Raw genomic sequence first — 19,616 nt, 5'->3', positions numbered from 1 at the left:
CCGGTTGGATGGGTCTTGGCCTCCTCCGCCTTGGCCCCTCCTATGGAGGGCGGGGCTTCTCCAGCTCCCGGCAATCAGGAGACGCGCCGGGAGGGCGGGGCCTCTTCGTCTCTGCCACTTCCGGCTTTGCGCCTCCCGGAGAGGGAGCCCAGGAGGAGGAGGCGGATCCGGTTCGAGATCGCGGCGGGATCCTCGCCGGGCTCTCGCTCGCCGCCATGGCTGCTGAGGAGAGGGACCCGCTCGGGTACTTCGCTGCCTACGGCGGCAGCAGCAACTCCGGCTCGTCGTCGTCCTCGTCTTCGGAGGACGACAGCGAGCCAGAGGAGGCGGGCCGAGAGGCCCGGGAGCCCGCCAAGCTGGCGCCCGCGGGCGGCGCGGCCGAGGGGACGCGGCTGCCCAAGCCGGACGAGCTGTTCCGGAGCGTGTCCCGGCCGGCTTTCCTCTACAACCCGCTGAATAAGCAGATTGACTGGGAGCGGCACGTCCGGAAGGCTCCCGAGGAGGTGAGTGAGCCGCTGCCGGCGCTGAGGGGGGAAACCGAGGCTGCCCCCCCCCCGGGACCTCGGCGGTCACGCTGCTCACAGAGGGGGACACTGAGGCCGGGGTCCCACGGGGAGGAAGGGGTGGGCCCCCTCCTTTTGGGGTCCCCGGCCCCTAATCCGGAGGAGCCGGTGCCTGACGCCCCTCGATGCTCCCCCTGGCCCGGGGCTGCCCCCGAAAGGGGCTCCTGCGGAGAAGCTCCAAATCTTGGGGTTGGGGGAGATGGGGGGCCCCCAGCCACGCGCCCCCGAGGCCCTGGCGCCTCTCGGGGCTTTCGTGGGAAACTTTGTGCCGGCGGCCGGGCACCGGCGGCGACCTCGGCAGCCCCGCGTCCGCCGCGCGGGTAACGGGACGGGTTTGTTCCGCAGCCTCCCCGGGAGTTCAGAGCGTGGAAGACCCACGCGGTCCCCCCGCCCGAGACCTACGGCGCCAAGGAGAAGAAGCCACCGCCGCCCCCCGAGCTGGACATGGCCATCAAGTGGTCCGACATCTACGAGGACAACGGGGCCGACGCGCCCCCGAGCGCCAGCCGAGCCAAGCTCCTGCCGGAGGGGGAGGAGACGTTGGAGTCAGGTAGGGAGCCCGAGGGCCCGGAGAAGTGCGGGCTGCCGCGCTGGCTTCTAGGAGCGTGTCTGTGCCCGTGCGGAGGGCGCCGAAGCGTCGTGGAGCATGGGTGGAGGGAGGAGAGAAAGCCTAGAAACCCCCGGGTCCAGCCCCTCGAGAAACGGACTCGTGCACGGTCACTCGGTAAATGGCAGAGCCGGCGTCGGAACCGTGGATTCCTGGTTCCAAATTTGGCACCATTCTCCAGTGTGCCACAGCTGCTTATCGTGGAATTGTCAAAGTGATCATGATCATCTTCGGATGATTTTTGGTTTTTGCAATAGAAGAAATACATTGAGCTGATTTTAAAGTTAAGTGACTGATGGCCTAAAGCCCAAGGTCATTGCTGTGGGTCAGTAAGATTTCTTCCAGTCTCTGGTATGATTTATAGATGTTCTATAATTAAGGTGACACAGTTATTTATTCATTCCTTGTGATTGCAGCTGTGAAAAACTAAAGCCACCTTTTACATTAAAGCAGTTGGACTAAGATAAGGATGAAAAAAAGTGAACTTTAACAGAGCATTACTCCAAATAGTAACAGGAAGATGGTGACAAAAGTATCTATCCTGGCCTGAGAAGAAGTGTCATTCTTTTCTAAACCACATCTCTAGCCATTTTGCAATGAAGGGCCGCCTTTGCTCTTGCCAGGCCTATGGATAGATATTAGAAGGAGGCAACTGAGATGACATTTTTCCCTTGTTCCTTTTCTGGCCTGCTTTCTGTTTTTCCTGAACTCATCAGAGGCACATGAATAATTGACACTCAACACATTGAGAAACATTTTTAACAACTGGATAACTCAACAGAAATTTAAAGAGCTTAGCTGAAGTAGGCTATTTATAGAGCTATAATGTTTTGTTCTTTTCAAAGTTATATAAAATGCCCTGTTGAATAAGCAGAGCCTGTGGGGTCTATTCTCTTGGCAACTCCTGGGAAGCAGCTCTCTCTCTCTCTATAATAAAGATACTGAGACTGAGGTTTCATAATAAAGGGCTAAAGTTCTGAGGCTGAAGATGGCCTGAATTATATCAAAGCGAAGACCAAAAGATTGGGTTTCTCCCAGCTTGGTGCTTCCAGGATGCTGCAGGCAAAATTTCACCTTTTTTCCGTATGTCATTCTTCTGTATTCTTGAGAAGTTCAGAACTTAGAGCTTCATACAAGGACATTCAAAAACAGAAGGGTTCAGTTCAGTCAGTATTAAGGTATTTAATAAGATTAAGTACTGGTCCTAGAAATTAGTTTCTAAATAATAATAATAACTAGTATTTATATAGCACTGTAAAGTTTGCAGAACACTTTACTAATATTTCATTTTGTTCTCACAACAACCCTGGAAGGTGGATCCTATTATTATCCCTATTTACAGATGAGGAAACTGAGGCAGAGGTTAATGACTTACCCAGGGTCTTACAGCTTACACTTCTTCCTTACCTTTGCCTCTTAAAATACCTAGTTTCCTTCAGAACTCACTTCAGATATGCTTTTCTACGTAAAGCCTTTCCTGATCCTCTTCTTACAGCTGGTCGCACCGTGTCCCCACAAAATATACTTTGTATATGTTTTGCTTATAGACGTATGTATTTGTCTCTGCTGTTAGAATGTAAGCTTCTTCAAGGCAGGGACTGTTTCATTTTTGCTTTCATATTCCCAGGACTGAGCACAATGGTTGGTACTTAATAAATGCATATTATTTGATTGGTATGGCACTTGAGTTGAGATCTGAGGGAACCGAGGGATTCTAGAAGGTGGAATGAGAAGGGAATGTATTCCATACTGGCAGTGTGGCAGGAACAGGGCCAGAGTATATCAGGGTGGGTGTGGGAACATATAGAAACCATGAATTCTCACCATCCAAGAACTCAGGGGTCGAAGGCAGAGCTGGATTGTGGAGGGGGGGGGCGAGGAAGATGGCCAGAGAGGGAATGATCCAAAGGACAGATTCCTAGAGGGGATGAGGTCAAGGGCACAAGTAGAGGGGTTGCTATTTGCTACTAGAGCAAAGGAATAGTGTCAGGGATGATGTTGCGGTGATTCCAAGAATAGAATGGGAAAGAAGGAAGAGCTTGCAAAGGATGACCTTGACTTTTTTCTGTTAAGTATTTGGCAAAATCCTTTACTGAGAGGAAAGGAGGAGAGGTGTAGCAGGTGGCCTGAGAGGAGGAAAAGGGTTTGGAACAGACGCTGAGGGGAGTGGGTTAGAGTCACTCAGGGAAAAGTAAAAGGATTGGCTTGGAAGGGAAGGAGCCTTCCTTCATCAGTGTTGAGTAGCATGAGGAGGAGCAAAGAACGATAATGGAGGAATTGATCCAGCCTGTGGTTTAGAGAAGAATGAGAGGCAGTAGGATGTGTCAGGTGACTCAAGGGTAGAAGATAGTGTAAGTTGGCCTGATTAATTGAAGGGTAAAGCTTTAGGGGAGACAAAAGTCCATATAGGAGTTGATGGCTTGGAGAAGCAGGGAGGTATGATGTGAACAGAAGTTGTTGTGCGGATGAAGGCTAGGAAGGAGGGATGAAGGGTAGAGATGTCAGGATAGGAGCTGTGGCCAGAGGGCAATCAGAGTTTCATAGATAGTCAGTGTGAAGCCTTTGGGAGTGAAGATGAGCCCAAGAATATAGCCATTGCTCTGGGTGGCTGCTCTTGATCGACTGGGAAGCAAAGGGGGCAGCCTGTCAGCAGAGGTGGGGCACTCTGACAATATGACTAGTTTTTAATCTCTGTCGGCCGGGTAGTTAGGAGTTTACTAGAGTTAGAATAGTTTGAATTGATTTGCATCCCACCTTCTTTGAGTCAAATCGTTATCCCATAATAACAAACAGAATCTATTTTTGATTTTCATTTTTCTTCGGGAGCTACATTCTTTAAGCAAATGTTTATTGACTGTCTCTAGGTAGCAGTAACTCAATAGACCTTATGATTGAGTTTGTGAATTGAAAAGGACTTGATCCTCCAATAGGAAGAAAATATGATTGATAGAGCATCAATAGAGCAAGTTTTTTTGAGTTGTTCCTTAAGGATAGTAGTCATCTGAATTGAAATAGATTTGCAGATTGATCTATGTAGTCTCAAGATACCCTGTGAACATTTTGTGTATCAACAAAAGTATCGGGTTCTCAAGTGTAATAAAAAAATCTAAATCTTACTACTTTGCAGTTACAAAGTATTTTCTAAATTTATTTTACCACTAATAGAAGTCAAAGTAGTCAAGCCTGATTTAGAAATAAACCCCCATTATCTAACTGAATGCCAAATCATTTTACTATGTTGGGTCATGTTTTTCCAGTCTTTAAAATGAGAGTGATAATGCTTATTATCCTGCCTACCTTACAGAACCATTAGGAGGAAAATGTAAAAATGTGAGGCTGATAATTTCCATTACGTGAAATTGAAAAGTTTTTGCAGTGATAAAATTATTGCAACTAAGATAAAATGGAAAATGAATGACTAGAAAAAAATCTTTATATCAGATATCTGTGATAAGGATTTGATATTCATAATATATAGGGAATAAACCCAATTGTAGGCTCAAAAGCATTTCCTCAGTAGGGAAGTAGTCAGAGTAGGCAGACAGTTGTCAAAGGAAAAATTGCAAACTGCTGCTGTATACGTTCAGTTGTGCGTTTGTCATCTCCCTCGTTAGAATGTTAACTCTTTGCAAGTAGGAATTATTTCGTCTTTGTGCTTGTATCTCCATTGACTAGCACATAGTAGTTGCTTGTAAATATTTGTTGATTCATTAACAGCCACATGAAAGAATGCCACAAATCCTTCAATTATAATAGATATGCAAATCAAAACAGCTCTGAATTTCTGTCTTATACCCAGCAAATTGTCAAAGATGACAAAATCGAGAATATTTAATGTTGAATAGTTGTCGAAAAATGAGCACATTTTTAATATGACTTGGAGCTGTGAATTGTTCTAAACATTCTGGAGAGTAATTAAGGGAGGAAAAAGAAAATGAGGAGGTTTGAATTACATGATTACTGTGGTCTCTTTTAAGTTTTAATTCAGGATTTTCTGATCAACTGAAGAGACTGTTTCCATATATGGATGTTTGCAATAGTGTTAGTACTAACAGTAGTATTGTATATTCCTAAAGTGAGTTACTAAATAAAAGTTTTGTCATAATACTCATATAGATTGGTAGTACTTTATAAATATACTGATGTCTCTCTCTGCAGTTGTATTTAGCTAATACATCTTAATTCCCCTTGTCCCCAAACCATTATTGGTACTACCATTAACTTTCTCCTGATTTGTAGCCTTGGTTTTGTAGATTATCTTTAACCCTTCCTTTTTACCTTGGTCACTGGACCTGGGTTTAGATCTGGGCTCTGCCACTTACTACCTGTGTGACCTCTTTGGGCCTACGTTTGCACATCTTTAATAAAATGAGGAATTGGACTTTATCATCTCTGAGGTCCTTACTGTAGTTGGTTCTCTGATCCTATGAACCTTTCCAGTTCTAAATCAATGATCTGATGAACTTATCATATCCAGTTAGTTACCAAGCCTTGCCTATTACATCTCCAGCATCTCAGAACAATGGAATTGAGGTATAAAATTTAGAATCTGGTTTAATCCTTCCATTTTATGGATGAGAAAACTGAGACCCAGAGAAGGCAAGCAACTTTTCTAAGGTCACATAGCTAGTAAGAGCTTGGAATAGGCTCTGAACCAAAATTCTCCTTGAGTCCTTTGTTATTTTCACTATGCCATGTTACCATTTTAATTCATTCCCCTTTTTCCCTTTTCACAACCTTTGTCAATTCCTCATTACCATCCACCTACTACTACTACTACTACTACTACTACTACTACAGACTACTGTAGTAGTCTCTTAATATAGGACTTCTGACTTCACTCTTGCTCAAGTCTGTCTCAAACCGTTGCTAGAATAGCCTTTCTGAAAGGTCTAGTCATGTTATTTCTCCACTAAAAAAATCTTCTGTGACTCCCTGTTGCCAGTCAGGTTAAGTTCAGACTCCTGTATCTTGCTTTCCAGACCCTCTACCACTGAGTGCTAAGCTGTCTGTTTCTAGCCTCAGATACTCCTCTTTATCTCTTCAGTTACATCTAAATTGATCTTCTCTCTGCTTCCCTCTCATGCTTTTTGCTCTTGCCTCTGTGCCTTTACTTATCCTGATTCCTGGAATTAATTCCCTCCCCCTCATTACTTTAAAACCCAACTCTTTTCCCTGAAGCCTTTCAAATCAATGGAAGCTTCCAATCAATAATGACTTCCCCTCTTGGCCCTCACATAGCATTTTGTCTTGTAGCTCCTTCACACACTCAGTTGCAGAATCTGATCGCCAAATCGATATATTCTGCCCTAAACTCTCTGTCTTTTCTGCACTTTAGTGCTTCACAAGCTTTTCACTGGACTTCCCTGCCTGGCTGTCCTACTGACATACTAAACTCAGTGTTTCTAAAATGGAACTCATTGTCTTTTTGCTTAAACCAAAATTTTTTCCAAATTTGCCCGTTTCCTTTTTTAAAACTGATGCCATTTTTTTTATCACATTCATTTCCATAGGTATATTGTATATATTTTTATATATTTATATTTCTCCTCCCCTCACCAGCCGGGGAGATATTACAAAGGAGATAGTACCAGAAAGAACCCTGAAGGAAGAGAATGATTTTAACACATAGAAACAAGGACATGTATTCTAGGCATGCATGATGGCCTGCTAGGATGCCCAAAGATGGGAGATCCCGTGTCCAATGAAGTCATGTGAAATGAGGTTGTAAAGGTAGGCTGGTAGAGCTGGCTAAGTGCCAGGGTTAGTAAAGGGTTAGGTGGGTTCTTTGTTTTGTTTAGTTTTATCTCAGAGACAGTATGGAGTCACATATTTGAACACATACCGCACGAAGAGGTTTGTGCACTGGGAAGACAATCTGTGTGTGCAATAGGTTGGGCCTGGAGAGAATGGAAGCAGGGAGATCCCTTTAGGGAAGAGAGGATGAGACCTTGAACTTGAGTGGTGCAATAGAGGTCGAATGGCCACATTGTGGTGAGAGAATGGGGGTCTGGTGTCTGAGTGGGAACATGACTAAGGTCATGTAACTGGAGAGATGGTGATTCCATCCACAGAAATAGGGAAGCTGGGAGGAGGGGCACAGTTACAGAGGAGAATGTCGAGTTCATTTTTGACCAATGTTTAAATGTTCTTGGAACATCCAAGTGGATGTTTCCAGCAGTCCTTTGAAATAGGAAATTTTTACTAAGGCTAATGACTGGTTGGTGCTGGATCTATGTAGAGATAATCTTTGAAGTCATGTGAGCATTTGGGATCAAAAGGAGAGAGTTTTTAGAGAGAAGAGATCTTAGGACAGTGTGGGCTTGAAGCAACCTCACTTACAGAGGAGTGACTGGATTGGTGATAGAATCAGAGAGAGCGCTGTCGCAGAAGCCAAGTCATGAATGGGGGAGTACCTAGGAAGAAAGCTGAAGGGAAATGAGACTGGAAAAAAGACTGTGAGGTTTAGTCATTAAGATGTCACTGGTGACCTTGGAGTGAGTTTCTGTCAGTTACTCAACATGATTTATTAAACACTTACTATGTGCCAGGCACTGTGTTAAGCACTAGGGTTACAAAGAAAGGCAAAAATAGCCCCTTCAGGAGCTCACATCATAATGAAGGAAACATTATATAAATGATTGATACATATGGGATAGAGAGAGAGAGTAGATGGAAGCTAATCTCAGAGGGAAAGGTTCTCATGGAGTAGGGGTTAGAGTGACTAGGGCAGGGAAAGGCCTTCTGCAGAAGGGAACATTTGAGATGAGTCTTAAAAGAAACTGGGAAGCTAAGAGTTGAGAAGCTCATTTGAGACATGGGCTATAGCCAAGGCACAGAAACGAGATGGAATAGGAAAAACACCAAGTAACTGACAAGGGCCTACAACACTTGGCTTAGAAGCTGAATTGTAGGAACTTGGATGTAGGGAGAGTGGCTTTTTAGATTAATAATTGTGTTTTGGGAACACAGTCCAGTACTCTCTTATTTTGTATACCCTCTACAGGAGGGAAATTGTTGTGGTATGAGCAATGCAGATTGTTTGGCAATTGCTGTCAGCACGTAGTATAGTTGTTGTTCAGTTTGCTTGGCAAAGATACTAGAGTGGTTTGCCATTTCCTTCTCCAGCTCATTTGAGGAAACTGAGGCAAGCAGGGTTCAGTGACTTGCCCAGGGTCACACAGCTAGTAAGTGTCTGAGGTCAGACTTGACCTTGGGAAGGTGAGTCTTTGCGACTTCAGGTCCAACATTACTTAGCACAGTACCTGGATTATAGTGTGCCATTGATTGATTGTGTAACCCCTAATTGTGAGTACCTACTCTACACCCAAGGTGTAAAGTGGTTTGTTCCCTTGATTTTGTGTTTTTCTTATGAGTAGCAAAGAAAACAAGTAGAAACAAGGAAGATTGTTCATAGTCATTTGACCATTTAAAAGTTACAAGGGCAGCACTGTGCAAAGAAAAGAAGGCTGACTCAGAGGACCAAGGTTCAAATCCTGCCTACATAACCTGAGGCAGATCCTTACATGTTTCTGTGCCTCTGATTCCTCATCTGGACTTGATAGCCTTTGAGGTCTCTTCCACCTGTAGATTAATGTTCCTATGATAGGTATATCCTTGAAGAAGAAGAAGTAAAAAAGAACTTAAATTTAGAATTGGGGGATGTGGGTTCAGATCCTAGTTCTGTTGCCAATCTGCAAGATCTCTGTTCTTGTTCCTTATCTACAAAAAACAAAGGGGGCAGTACTGGAAAGGCTCTAGATTATGCATAATTAAGGAAAGAGTGTCTCGTTATTGTAAATAGTGATCCTGATCACTCCACTGTCCTTCAAAAGCATATACTGCATGATATTATTATGTAAATTAACTGTAAGCTGGGGGGGGGGGGACTTCCTGACCTTAAAATTACACTGCTTCAAATAAAAGGTTTCCTTGTTTTCATGTTTACTTTATTGAAGTAAAGGAGCATGTTTTCATTTTTTGCAAATTAGCTTTGGTACATATTTAGCCACTGTAGTCATGAATATGAAGGGGAATAGTAATGAAATTTTAGGTGTGAACTACAAATATTCACAATTACTGATCAAAACAATTTTCTTTCCTTTTTAAAGATGACGAGAAAGATGAACCTACTTCAAAAAAACGTAAAGTGGAAACTGAACAAGGAAAGAAGAAAAAGTAGGAAGGCATGCATACTGTGAATATTGAAGTGGGAAACGTGCTGTTGGTAATTGAGACAGTATTGGGATTTTCAAAATTTCCATAAAGCATCTTCCCCTTTTGGAAAGCACACACATTAGTCCAGCAGTAGAAACTTTCCACTGAAGGATTAAAGTTTCATTAAAAACTCATCATTATTGCAAATATTGTGACTTTGTGATTGTGGAAATTATCATTCTTGGTGGAAATACTGGGGCTTTCACAAAATTAGTGTGAGAATTTTATTATTTGTTGACCTGCCATTGTTTTTTGGAACCTTTTATAACAGAATGTATTTTAAAAGTAAATATATTGTTTATGTACTGTGAACTGATGAGGTGCTTTTCCGAAATGTTTGTATAGTGTAAATAGATCATGAAAATAAAATTAATTATTCAATATTACTATCATTACTTCACTTTAAATTCATATACTGAAAAAAATTCAAGTTGGTGGCCGCCATCAATACCCACTTTCTATGGTGCTATATCCACAGAAATGTTTAGTTTTGTTCAACAGACATTTATTAGATACCTGGATGTAGAGCATCAGGTTCTAGATGAGGTGGGGAAAGCTCTTTAAGGGTAGGGACTGTTTGATTTTTGTCTTTATATTCCCAGAATTCGCCACATTTTCATATTGGCCATATCCAAAAATATATGTCTCAGTCAGCACTGTTGAGTCCAATCTACCCTCTCTCTTACTCCTTTTTCCTTTTCCTTTTTCATTTCTCTTTCTCTACTGAATGGTTTGTATTTCTGTATTCAGCAATGTATGAGCAGCCAGGTGGTGCAATGGATAGAGTGCTGGGCCTGGAGTCAGGAGGACCTGAATTCAAATCTGACTTCAGACACTTAGCTGTGTGACCTTGGGCAAGTCACTTAACCCTGTTTGTCTCAGTTCCTCATCTGTAAAATGAGCTGGAGAAGGAAATGACAAATCACCATTTTTGCCAAGAAAACTGCAAAGGGGTCAAGAAGAGTCGGACTTGACTGGAAAGATTTAACAACAACAAAAATTCAACCCTCTGTGTTTACCTCCTTTGCTCATTTCAGATGAGAGTGAGGTCCAAGTGTCAGCTGTCCCCCCCCCACACCTTCCTCCTTGTTTACATAGATTTCTACTTGTACTCCCTGATTATGTGTGATAATTTTCCTCATCCTTCTTCTCCCACCCCCTGCCCATTAAGTTTCTGAGGGGACAGATATTGTCTTCCTACAGGAGAATTTAAGTCATTTATTCCCTTATGATTATTCACTTATTCTTCCTTTTTTATGTTTCTCTTGACTCCTGTGTTTGCACTTCAAAGTTTCTTTGTAGCTCTGGTCTTTTCAACAGGAATGCTTGGAAATTCTCTATTTCATTAAAGGTCCGTTTTCCCCCCTGTAGCATTATACTTAATTTTACTAAATAAGTTATTCGTGGTTGTAAGCCCATATTCTTTGTCTTTTAGAATATCATATTCTAAGCTCTCTACTCCTTTGTACCAGTGGTTGCTAAATCACCTATGAGCTTAGCTCCTCGTTACTTGAATTCTGACCGTAGTATTTTTTCTATGTCCTGTAAGCTCTTGATTTTGGCTGTGATATTTCTGGGAGTTTGCATTTTGAAGTTTCTTTCAGGAGACAAATGGTGGATTTAAAAAATAAAATTCCACTTTGCCCTTTGGTTCTAAGAGATCTGGGCAGTTTTCTTTGAAAATTTCTTGAAATACGATGGCTAGGCTCTCTCTGTTTTGTTTTGGGTTTTTTTGCTCATGGCTTTCAGGTAGGCCAATGATTCTTAAATTATCTCTTGTTAATGTTTTCTAGGTCAGTATATTTTGCTCTGACATATTTACATTTTATTCTAATTTTTTTTTTTTAGTCCTTTGGTTTTGTTTTCTGCCTGGTCCATTATAGTTTTCAGGGATTTATTGCTTGGGCAAGGTTTTGTACCTCTTGTTCCAAGCTGTAAATATCTTTATTCCATAGTTATCATTTCCTTTCCAGTTTTCTTTTGCTCTGGTGTTTGCATTTCATTTATAAAGCTTTTTTTAATTTAAATTTTTTCTCTCTTTTAGGAATTTTTAGTTGAAATTGTGCTCAAGCTGTGTTTTTTATTTGTTCATTCTTCTAGCCTACTTCTTGACCTTACATTAGAGCCAGTCTCTTCACACTTCTGGAGGGAATACATGGGCTGGTCCTGCTGTTTCTTCCGTTAATTGAGTATTGTATATTAGCCAAAATTTCAGTGACAACTCTGGCTGAGGACTTGCAAGTTTTCAGTGTTGCCAGAGCAGTTTGACACAGGGGAAAGTGATCACTGGCCCTTGGTCTGAGTGCTGCCAGTTCCTGACCTGGGTTTGGGTCTGAGCAACAAACCTGTGGGTTGACTGCATTTGGAGTTCCAGTAAACTGCTGCTGAACTCAGCCATCTGGGCAACTCTGATGGTTCAGAGTCACAGAACTGCAGGGTCCCCTTTGGTCTTGGATTCCTTTTCTGGTTATTTCTCTGAAGGTTTCAGATTAGGCCTGAGATCTTTCTCTGCTCCTGGGTTGAGAACCACATGGTGGCTGCACGCTACTGAACTTTCTCCTTGCTCCATACGCAGCCTGGGCCCTGTGATGACTCTTTACCCTGGAACACCACATTTTAGCACAAGTCCCCTCCTTAGTCTACCCTGGATCTGTGACCTGGAACTGAATAGTGAATAGCAGCTTCCAGGTGGTACCTGCTCTTGCACCATATGTATGTTTAGGCCCCTCTTTGCTGGATTTGGGACCTCTATTTTCTCTGGTACATAACTTCTCCTTGTGATGGAGAGCTCTAGGAGCCATTCCTATCTAGACCTTGTCTCCAGTGTCCATGGACCTCTGCCTTCCTATGACAACCTGGACTGGAGAAATTACCTGTTTCTTCTTGGATTTCCCAATCAGGATCCAAGCTCGTGCATTTTCTAGATCTATTTGGAGGAACTGTGGGAATAGAGCTCAGCCATACGTCCAGCTACTCTGCTATTACAGTTCCAACCACGTAGATGATTAATAAATGATTAATTAGCAATAGAGTTGATTGAAAATAGCATGGACTTTTGGGAGGGAGAGAGTCTCTGGAGAGAAGTTCAGGTAGAAGGTTAGACAGATTATGGAGGAGATTGTCCTTGAAGGATCCCTCTATGATGGAATCTCATTCCATGGGCATCTCTAAAAAATAGATGCTTGTCTTTTTCCAGGTGGCTCAGTCAAACACTGGCATAAAAGCAGGGAAGCAATTCCCATGCTTCCACGTGCAGTCTTATTTCTCTTCCGAACTTCAGTTAGCTCTGACTGCCAGCTATACAGTTCTACCAAGGAAACCCCCCAGAACTTGAAACTCAACATAACTAAAACCAAATTCACGTTCTGAAAATCAATGACTGTTGACTCCAATGTTTCTGTGGATCTCAGCAGCGTCAAGGCTTCAGCTTCGGACTTGAATCTGTCAAAAACTGGGAGAATGCTTTTGTTTGTGATGTTTATAGCCCGTGCTAGCTTTTGTGAAATGTTCTCATTTTACATAATTGGTCTGGTGGTTAGTTTTAAAGCATAGAACTCAGAGGGCTTTCTTGATGTTCCAATCTAAACAGACCCATCCTCATTTCAAAATCTTAGAAGACATTGATATGTTTTTGTTATTAATTTCATTTTGAAATAGAATTTCAGGGATTTCTATTAAATGAAGGTTTGGGGTTTTGTTTTTTTTATAGTAACCACGATGGCAACTAGGTGGTGCAGTGGGTAGAGCACCAGTGCAGGAGTCAGGAGGACCTGAGTTCAAATCTCACCTCACGCTTGACACTAGCTGTGTGACTTTGGGCAAGTCACTTAACCCCAACTGCCTCATCCTGGGTTATCTCCAGTCATCCTGATGAATATCTGGTCACTGGATTCAGATGACTGGAGGAGAAGTGAGGCTGGTGACCTGCACAGCCCTTCCTCACTCAAAACAAAGTCAAGTGCAAGTCATGTCATTATTTCTCTGATGGCATGGTCTTCTTCGTCAACGAAGGACGAACACACACACGCAGTAACCACACATTCAACTCTTTCCTCTTCAGATTTTAGCAACACCTTGATTCCATCTCTTATTTTATCTACCTGAGGTTTAGGGATAAAGTTATTGCTTATGATTGCCCTGTACTGGTTGGCAATACTCTGTTGTATGACTTAGAGCTGAGATGTACCATTGACAAACTGTGGTGTGAAGCCCTTGCCTCTAACTGGTATGATGTGTTTCCAATTTTGTGATAGAACATTAGGAGGCAATGAAAGCATTCACATCTTGAGCCCATTTCAAGCAGACTCATGTTTAGCTCATTTCAGTGGCCAGAACCATCTGCACTGAAGCATTTCTAATGGGTAAGATAGCTGTATTTATGCTGGGTTCAGCTTATCTTGCCAGAAATCAAAGGAGCATCCCTCTCTGCTATCCTTCATGCCAAACTGATTGGCCACCACAGTGGTTTCAAGTAGGGCTGCTCTTCAGTGACTCTTAAGACTAGTTGTGTCACACTGACCCAATCACTGATTTCTCCAGGATCCAATTCACCAGTGTTCCAGTGTTCCTACCAGACCTTCCCAGCTAACATAACATACAGTTCCCTCATTAACATTCCTCTACTTTGCCATTGGCACCCCTATAACAGCGTGGATGAAGGGTTGGACTTTAAGACCATTATTGTTTTTATTCCTATGTGTTGAACCATATTGCCTCTCAAGATAACCCTAAGATAGCCAAAATTATGAACATAAGGAACTGGATGAATGAGGATGAAGTCAGAAGAAAGAGCAAGTTTTGGAGGAGAGATAATATTGCTATGGAGATGTCCTCTAGAATCTGCAGCTGGTTTCTATTCACATAGCTTCACAGACTCATCCATCAGACCGAGGCCAGGTTGGAGGATGCTCACCACCTGCTTTATGCATACAGTCGTTTCACTGACATCTCTGGGAGCAGTCTCCATCCAGATCTCGCTGCCCTGAAACATCTGTTCCTGGCTTCCTGCTCTTGTTATAGTCCCTCAGATTGAACATTCCAGAGATCCAGTTCAGACTCTGATTATATTCTTGGTTGGGCTTCTTTTTCTCCATGAAGAGACAGACAATTTTGTCTCAAGACAAAAGGGTTGTGGTCAAGAGCAAGTGTCTGTTGGCCATTGGACAGTACTGTCTGTACTGGACCCTTTCTGAGTCAGCCAGCAGAGGGTGTCAAAGACCTCAAAACAGCGCCTCAATTGAACTAACCCTTCATATGCGCTGAGGTGCATTTGCCCCCAGTAAGAAGTACATTGCCATCAGGCAATGGCTAGCCAGCTGTCCTGCTCGTTGACAATCCTGAGCTACCCCAGACCCTTTCACCAGATGGGCAGAGGACCCTTCTAGGGTTTCTGGCCAAGTGAAAGTTGTTCATGGTCTGTCCTAGAGATTCCCTACTGTTCAGGCCAAGAAGGCTCATAGTGCAGCCCATGGAATCATAGATCTAAAGATGAAAGACACCTCAGAGTCCATATAGTCCAACCCTTTCATTTTACATATGGAAAAACTGAGACACAGGTTAAGAAGCTTGTACAAGAGCGCCTGAGAAGTAAGCCCCAGAGCTGTTATACAGATGTTTGGTAGGTGCTGTTATAAACCCCATTTAGGGGGTTTGCTTCAGGAACCTGAAGCAAACAGAAGTTAAATGACTTTCCCAGGGTCACCCAGAGAGTAAGTGTCTGGGGCCAGATTTGAAGACATAAGTTTTCCTGGCCCACAGGTCCAGCCTTTTATTCATTGTGCCACCTAGCTTTCCTATGTATCTAGACTACCCCCTCATTTTATAGGTAAGGAAACTGAGACCCAAGAGATACAGTGATATGTCATATAAGTAGTGTTGGAGAAAGGAATTGAACCTGAGCCCTGTGACCTTTGCATTGAACCACTCTGATCCAACCCAACCTGAACTGTCTCGTTGTTCTGCAATAAAATAATGCTTTTTATCCTTTAATTAAACCTCACTGAATACACAGATGGTTATTTATGTTTGGGGTTGTGTCCCAGGCTGTATCTTTGCTGTGCGAGGCATTTATTTCCTGACTTACACGATGGGTGGTGCCTCCCCTCCCCGGGAAATGTCCTCTTCTTTTGGTTGTTCAGCCATTTCAGTCATGTCCGACTCTTTATGACCCTTCCTCATCTTTGCTTTGTATCTCTGCAGGATCGCCTTGTCCATGCACACACATCGTGACTTTATTTTTGATGATCCTAGTACCCAGCATAGGGCATGACAAATAGTACGAGTTTAAGAAGTCAGTGCTTGTTGTTTGACTATGTCATAGGACCATAGACTTTGAACTGGAAAGGGCCCTCCAGGCAGTTGAGTCTAGCCCCTTCATTTTACAGATGAGGAAACTGAGGCCCAGAGCAGTCTCAGCGAGGGTCACAGTTAGTATATGTTTCATATTTGAACTTTCTTAGAGGCCTTTCCAACTCCAAATCCCAAGCTTTACCCACTATGCCAAGACCTTAGGCAAAACACTTAAGTGTTCTTCATCTATAACCCTAACTCCTAAGTGGGTTGTGAGGGGTCAAATACAATAATATAAGTAAAGTGGCCTGGAGGTGTCAGTTATTATTATCTTAACAAAGCAAGGAGAAAAAAGATTCATTTTTTACATAGGGTAAAAAAAATATAATTCCTGCTTTTTTTTTTTTTTGGTCTGTTATACAGATGTTAAAATATCCCATCTCTGTTGGCTCTTCTCTGTACTTCTTTCCAGCGAGAACAAATAGCTCTTCTTTTTTTAGCATAAAGTCTATCAATGCCAATTCCTTAACCACTTCCAGCTGGGGCGGCCTACAGCCAGCACATTGTCTTTGGAGATGAGACGTACATTTCTGCCTCCTCTTCTTGATCCCCTGAGAGCCTCTGCCCGCCTTCCATCTTGTTTTTCTAGGAACGGGCAGTCTAATTAGTTTTTTTGTTTCATTCAAAGCCCTTGTTGGAACATTACAGTTCTGGTCTGTACCCACAATGTGAATAACACGGTTTTGTTTCATCTCCTGAGAAGAGCAGTATTTGAAATAGGACCAATGGTAGAGTCAATGTATAAAAGTGCTAACAAGATCAGTGTGTGTTGGTTTGGAGGAAGTATCTGTGTTCATTCCCCTTGGGAGGATTCTTTTCAAAGAGATTCTTACAGAGCGACTATTGGATAATTTAATTTGATGAGCCTTGTTTAAGTACCTACTATGTGCTAGGCACTGTGCCACACACTGGGGATACAAAGACAACAATTAAACAATGATTGTTCTCAAAGCACTTACATTCTCTTAGGGGAAAAATAATATGTTCCTATATTAAGCAAAACAAAGCAAAAGAGGGAATGGCACCTGTGTTGTGCTTTGAAGGAAACTAGGAATTCTAAATGAGAGAGATGTAGGGATTATAATTACCCAACCTACCAGAAAAACTACGAAGACAGAGCTCTGAGTCAATGGCACTTCATTAAAGCGTCCCTGGTCCCTTTTAATGAAGTGGACCTCTGATTTTTGTCACAATCTGAGATGCCCCCTTCTTCCAGGGCCTTATTTTGGTAAGGCTTGGTACCAGATTTAATACTTGAACACTCTAAAAGGCTACACAAAGTACAGAATCCCATTTCTTGATAGACCTTGCTTCATGGGCCAAAAATGATGCATCAGCTAGAAATTGTAATCAGGGTGGTCACAGATTGGATGAAGCATGGGACATCTCTTCTGACTAAGTGGTCATAAGATGGTCTCCTGCTCATGTTGGACAAGAGAGAGTGGAACAGAGGTGCAAAAATGAGAGACTTTCTAAAGAATCAAGACATCCAACTCACAATGGGATTGGACATGGAACTTGAGCAAAACAGAATGGAGATATCTTTGTCAGCATTCTTGCAGTTGTGCAAGTGAACTTCATATTAAAGTTTGAGGTGTACTATAAGAACCTCTCTTATCTAATTATCCCTATATGATTTATGTAAAATATCAAACTGATTAATACTAATTGGAACAGAGTAGGCATCCTAATGAATCATATCTCACAGAGAGGAGGAAAGAGTGCATTCCAGACACTGGGGAATCTCCTGGGCAAAGTCATGAGGCTAGCATGTGCAGGCCAATTTGACTGGAATGGAACCTGTGTAAAGGAGAGTGATATGAAATAAGACTGGGAAGGTGGATAGCAACCAGAATGCCAGACTGAGGATTTTTTACTTATTCTTGGAAGCAGTGAAGAGTCATGGAAGATTTTTGAGTAGGGGGGGTTAACATGGTCAGATATTTATTTTAGGAATATCAGCTGTGTGAAGGATGGACTGGAGAGTGCTGTAAGCAGAAGGACAAATGAGATTGATATAATAAATAGCCAGAGAGGTAGTAAGAGCCTGAAAGGCTATAGAGATCCTGTGGGTTGAGAGGAAACAGATAAGACAAATATGGTGGAAGTAAAGTAGAGAAGGTGTTGCCACTGATTGGCTATTATGGGGTTGAAAAAGAGGGAGGAGTCAAGTATGACTCTGTAATGGAGAACCAGAGTGACAGGGAGGATGGATGGAGGTTTCCCTTACAGAAAGAGCAATCTGCAGGAATGATAGGTTTGAGAGCTAATAGAATTATTTCTATTTTGGATATTTCTATGTTGCTTTGAAGTGCCTTTGGGACATTGGGTGGAGATGTTGAGTAGGCAGTTGGTAACATAGGAAACAGAGATAGATATGGGGATTGTCCATATAGAGATAACAACTGGACTGTGGAACATGAGGGTGTTAACAAGGGAGAATTTGTAAAGAAAGAAGAAAAAATGGGCTAAGAAAGTATCGTGAGGTACATTCACAACTAGAGAGAGGGAGCAGTTTGATGATCCTGCAAAGGAGATAGAGAAGGAGCAGAGAGGGTAAGACATTTGACCCAAGATCACATGGGGATTAAGAATTCCCCAAAACATTGGTGACCATCTGGCCCCAGCCTATGTTTCCAACTTTCTTGTCCACTTCTCCCTTTCATGCATTCTCCAGCCTGAGCAAACGGGCCTTCTTCTTGCTTGTTACCTCTGACAATCCATCTCTATGCCTTTACACAGACTGTACCCCACGATCGGGTCATAAATGGTAAGCTAGAATGGACCTCCAGGACTATCTCGGTCCATCCCTTTATTTTATAGATGAGAAACTGAGGCTCAGGGCAATTCAGCGTTTTGTCCAAGAACACATAGGTGGTAAACATTTGGATCCAAGGTCTCTCAATCCAAAGTCAATTCTCTATCCATTGTACTGCCAGGGATTTCACTCCTTTACCTTTACCTATTAGAATCCTGTGTCTCCTTCAAAGTTTAGTTCAGCACCCCCTACATGAGACCTGTCCTGATCCCCTAGCTATAAATGTCTCCCCACTCCCAAATTACTTTGTACCAACTTTATTATTGTTTGATGGCTTCAATAATGTCCGACTCTTCATTTGGGGTTTTCTTGGGAAAGATACTGGAGTGGTTTGTCATTTCCTTCTCTAGCTCATTTTATAGATGAGGAGCTGAGGGAAACAGGGTTAAGTGATTTGCCTAGGGTCACCCAGCTAGTAAGTGTCTGAGGCAAGATTTGAACTCGCAAAGATGAGCCTTCCTGACTCCAGGTCCAGGACTCTATCCACTGCACCACCCAGCTGAAAATCTGATTTCAAATCTGATTTCAAATCTGGCCTCTGACACTTAGTATTTGTGTGACCCTGGCAAGTCACTTCACTGTTTGCCTCAGTTTTCTCATTTGTAAAATGAGTGGGAGAAGGAAATGGCAAACCACTGCAGTGTCTCTACCAAGGAAACCCCAAAAGGGATCATAAAAAGTCAGACATGACCAAAAAATGACTGAACATGAACAACAAAAAAACTTTATTGTATCTTGTCCTTACACATTTTGCATTAACTTATATAGGATATATACATTGTGTATATACATGCATACATATAGATAGTTGATAGCTGCCCAGTATAAAGACAACTGCCCTTCATGCAGCATAGATGGATATCTGCTCTGATATCTGACCTACCATGTCTCTGAAGGAGAATGCAATTTCCACTTTTGTGAAGAGTAGGGAGAAGACAGCCTATCAGGGGAGGAACAGGCAGGATCCAGCACTACCATGGCAGGGTTGTCTTTACCCTCTTATCTCCAGTTATATCCATCTATCTCCCCCCCAAAAAAATATTGTAATCTAGAAGTACAATGA

The 19,616-nt window shown here is 42.6% G+C and overlaps 1 protein-coding gene across 1 annotated transcript; it reads left to right on the top strand.

Annotated features, from left to right (window-relative positions):
• Positions 1 to 40: 40 nt before the first annotated feature.
• On the top strand, positions 41 to 9,773 carry C2H1orf52 (chromosome 2 C1orf52 homolog). Its single transcript, XM_072648918.1, has 3 exons — positions 41 to 503; positions 909 to 1,113; positions 9,282 to 9,773. The coding sequence occupies exons 1-3, from the start codon at positions 216 to 218 to the stop codon at positions 9,350 to 9,352; spliced, it is 564 nt and encodes a 187-aa protein (XP_072505019.1). The 5' UTR covers positions 41 to 215; the 3' UTR covers positions 9,353 to 9,773.
• Positions 9,774 to 19,616: the final 9,843 nt, after the last annotated feature.

Source organism: Notamacropus eugenii, chromosome 2 (assembly GCF_028372415.1).
Source record: "Notamacropus eugenii isolate mMacEug1 chromosome 2, mMacEug1.pri_v2, whole genome shotgun sequence".
NCBI lineage: Eukaryota > Metazoa > Chordata > Mammalia > Diprotodontia > Macropodidae > Notamacropus > Notamacropus eugenii.
Note: the sequence above shows the minus strand (reverse complement) of the source record. Positions and strands in the feature narration are given on the sequence as shown.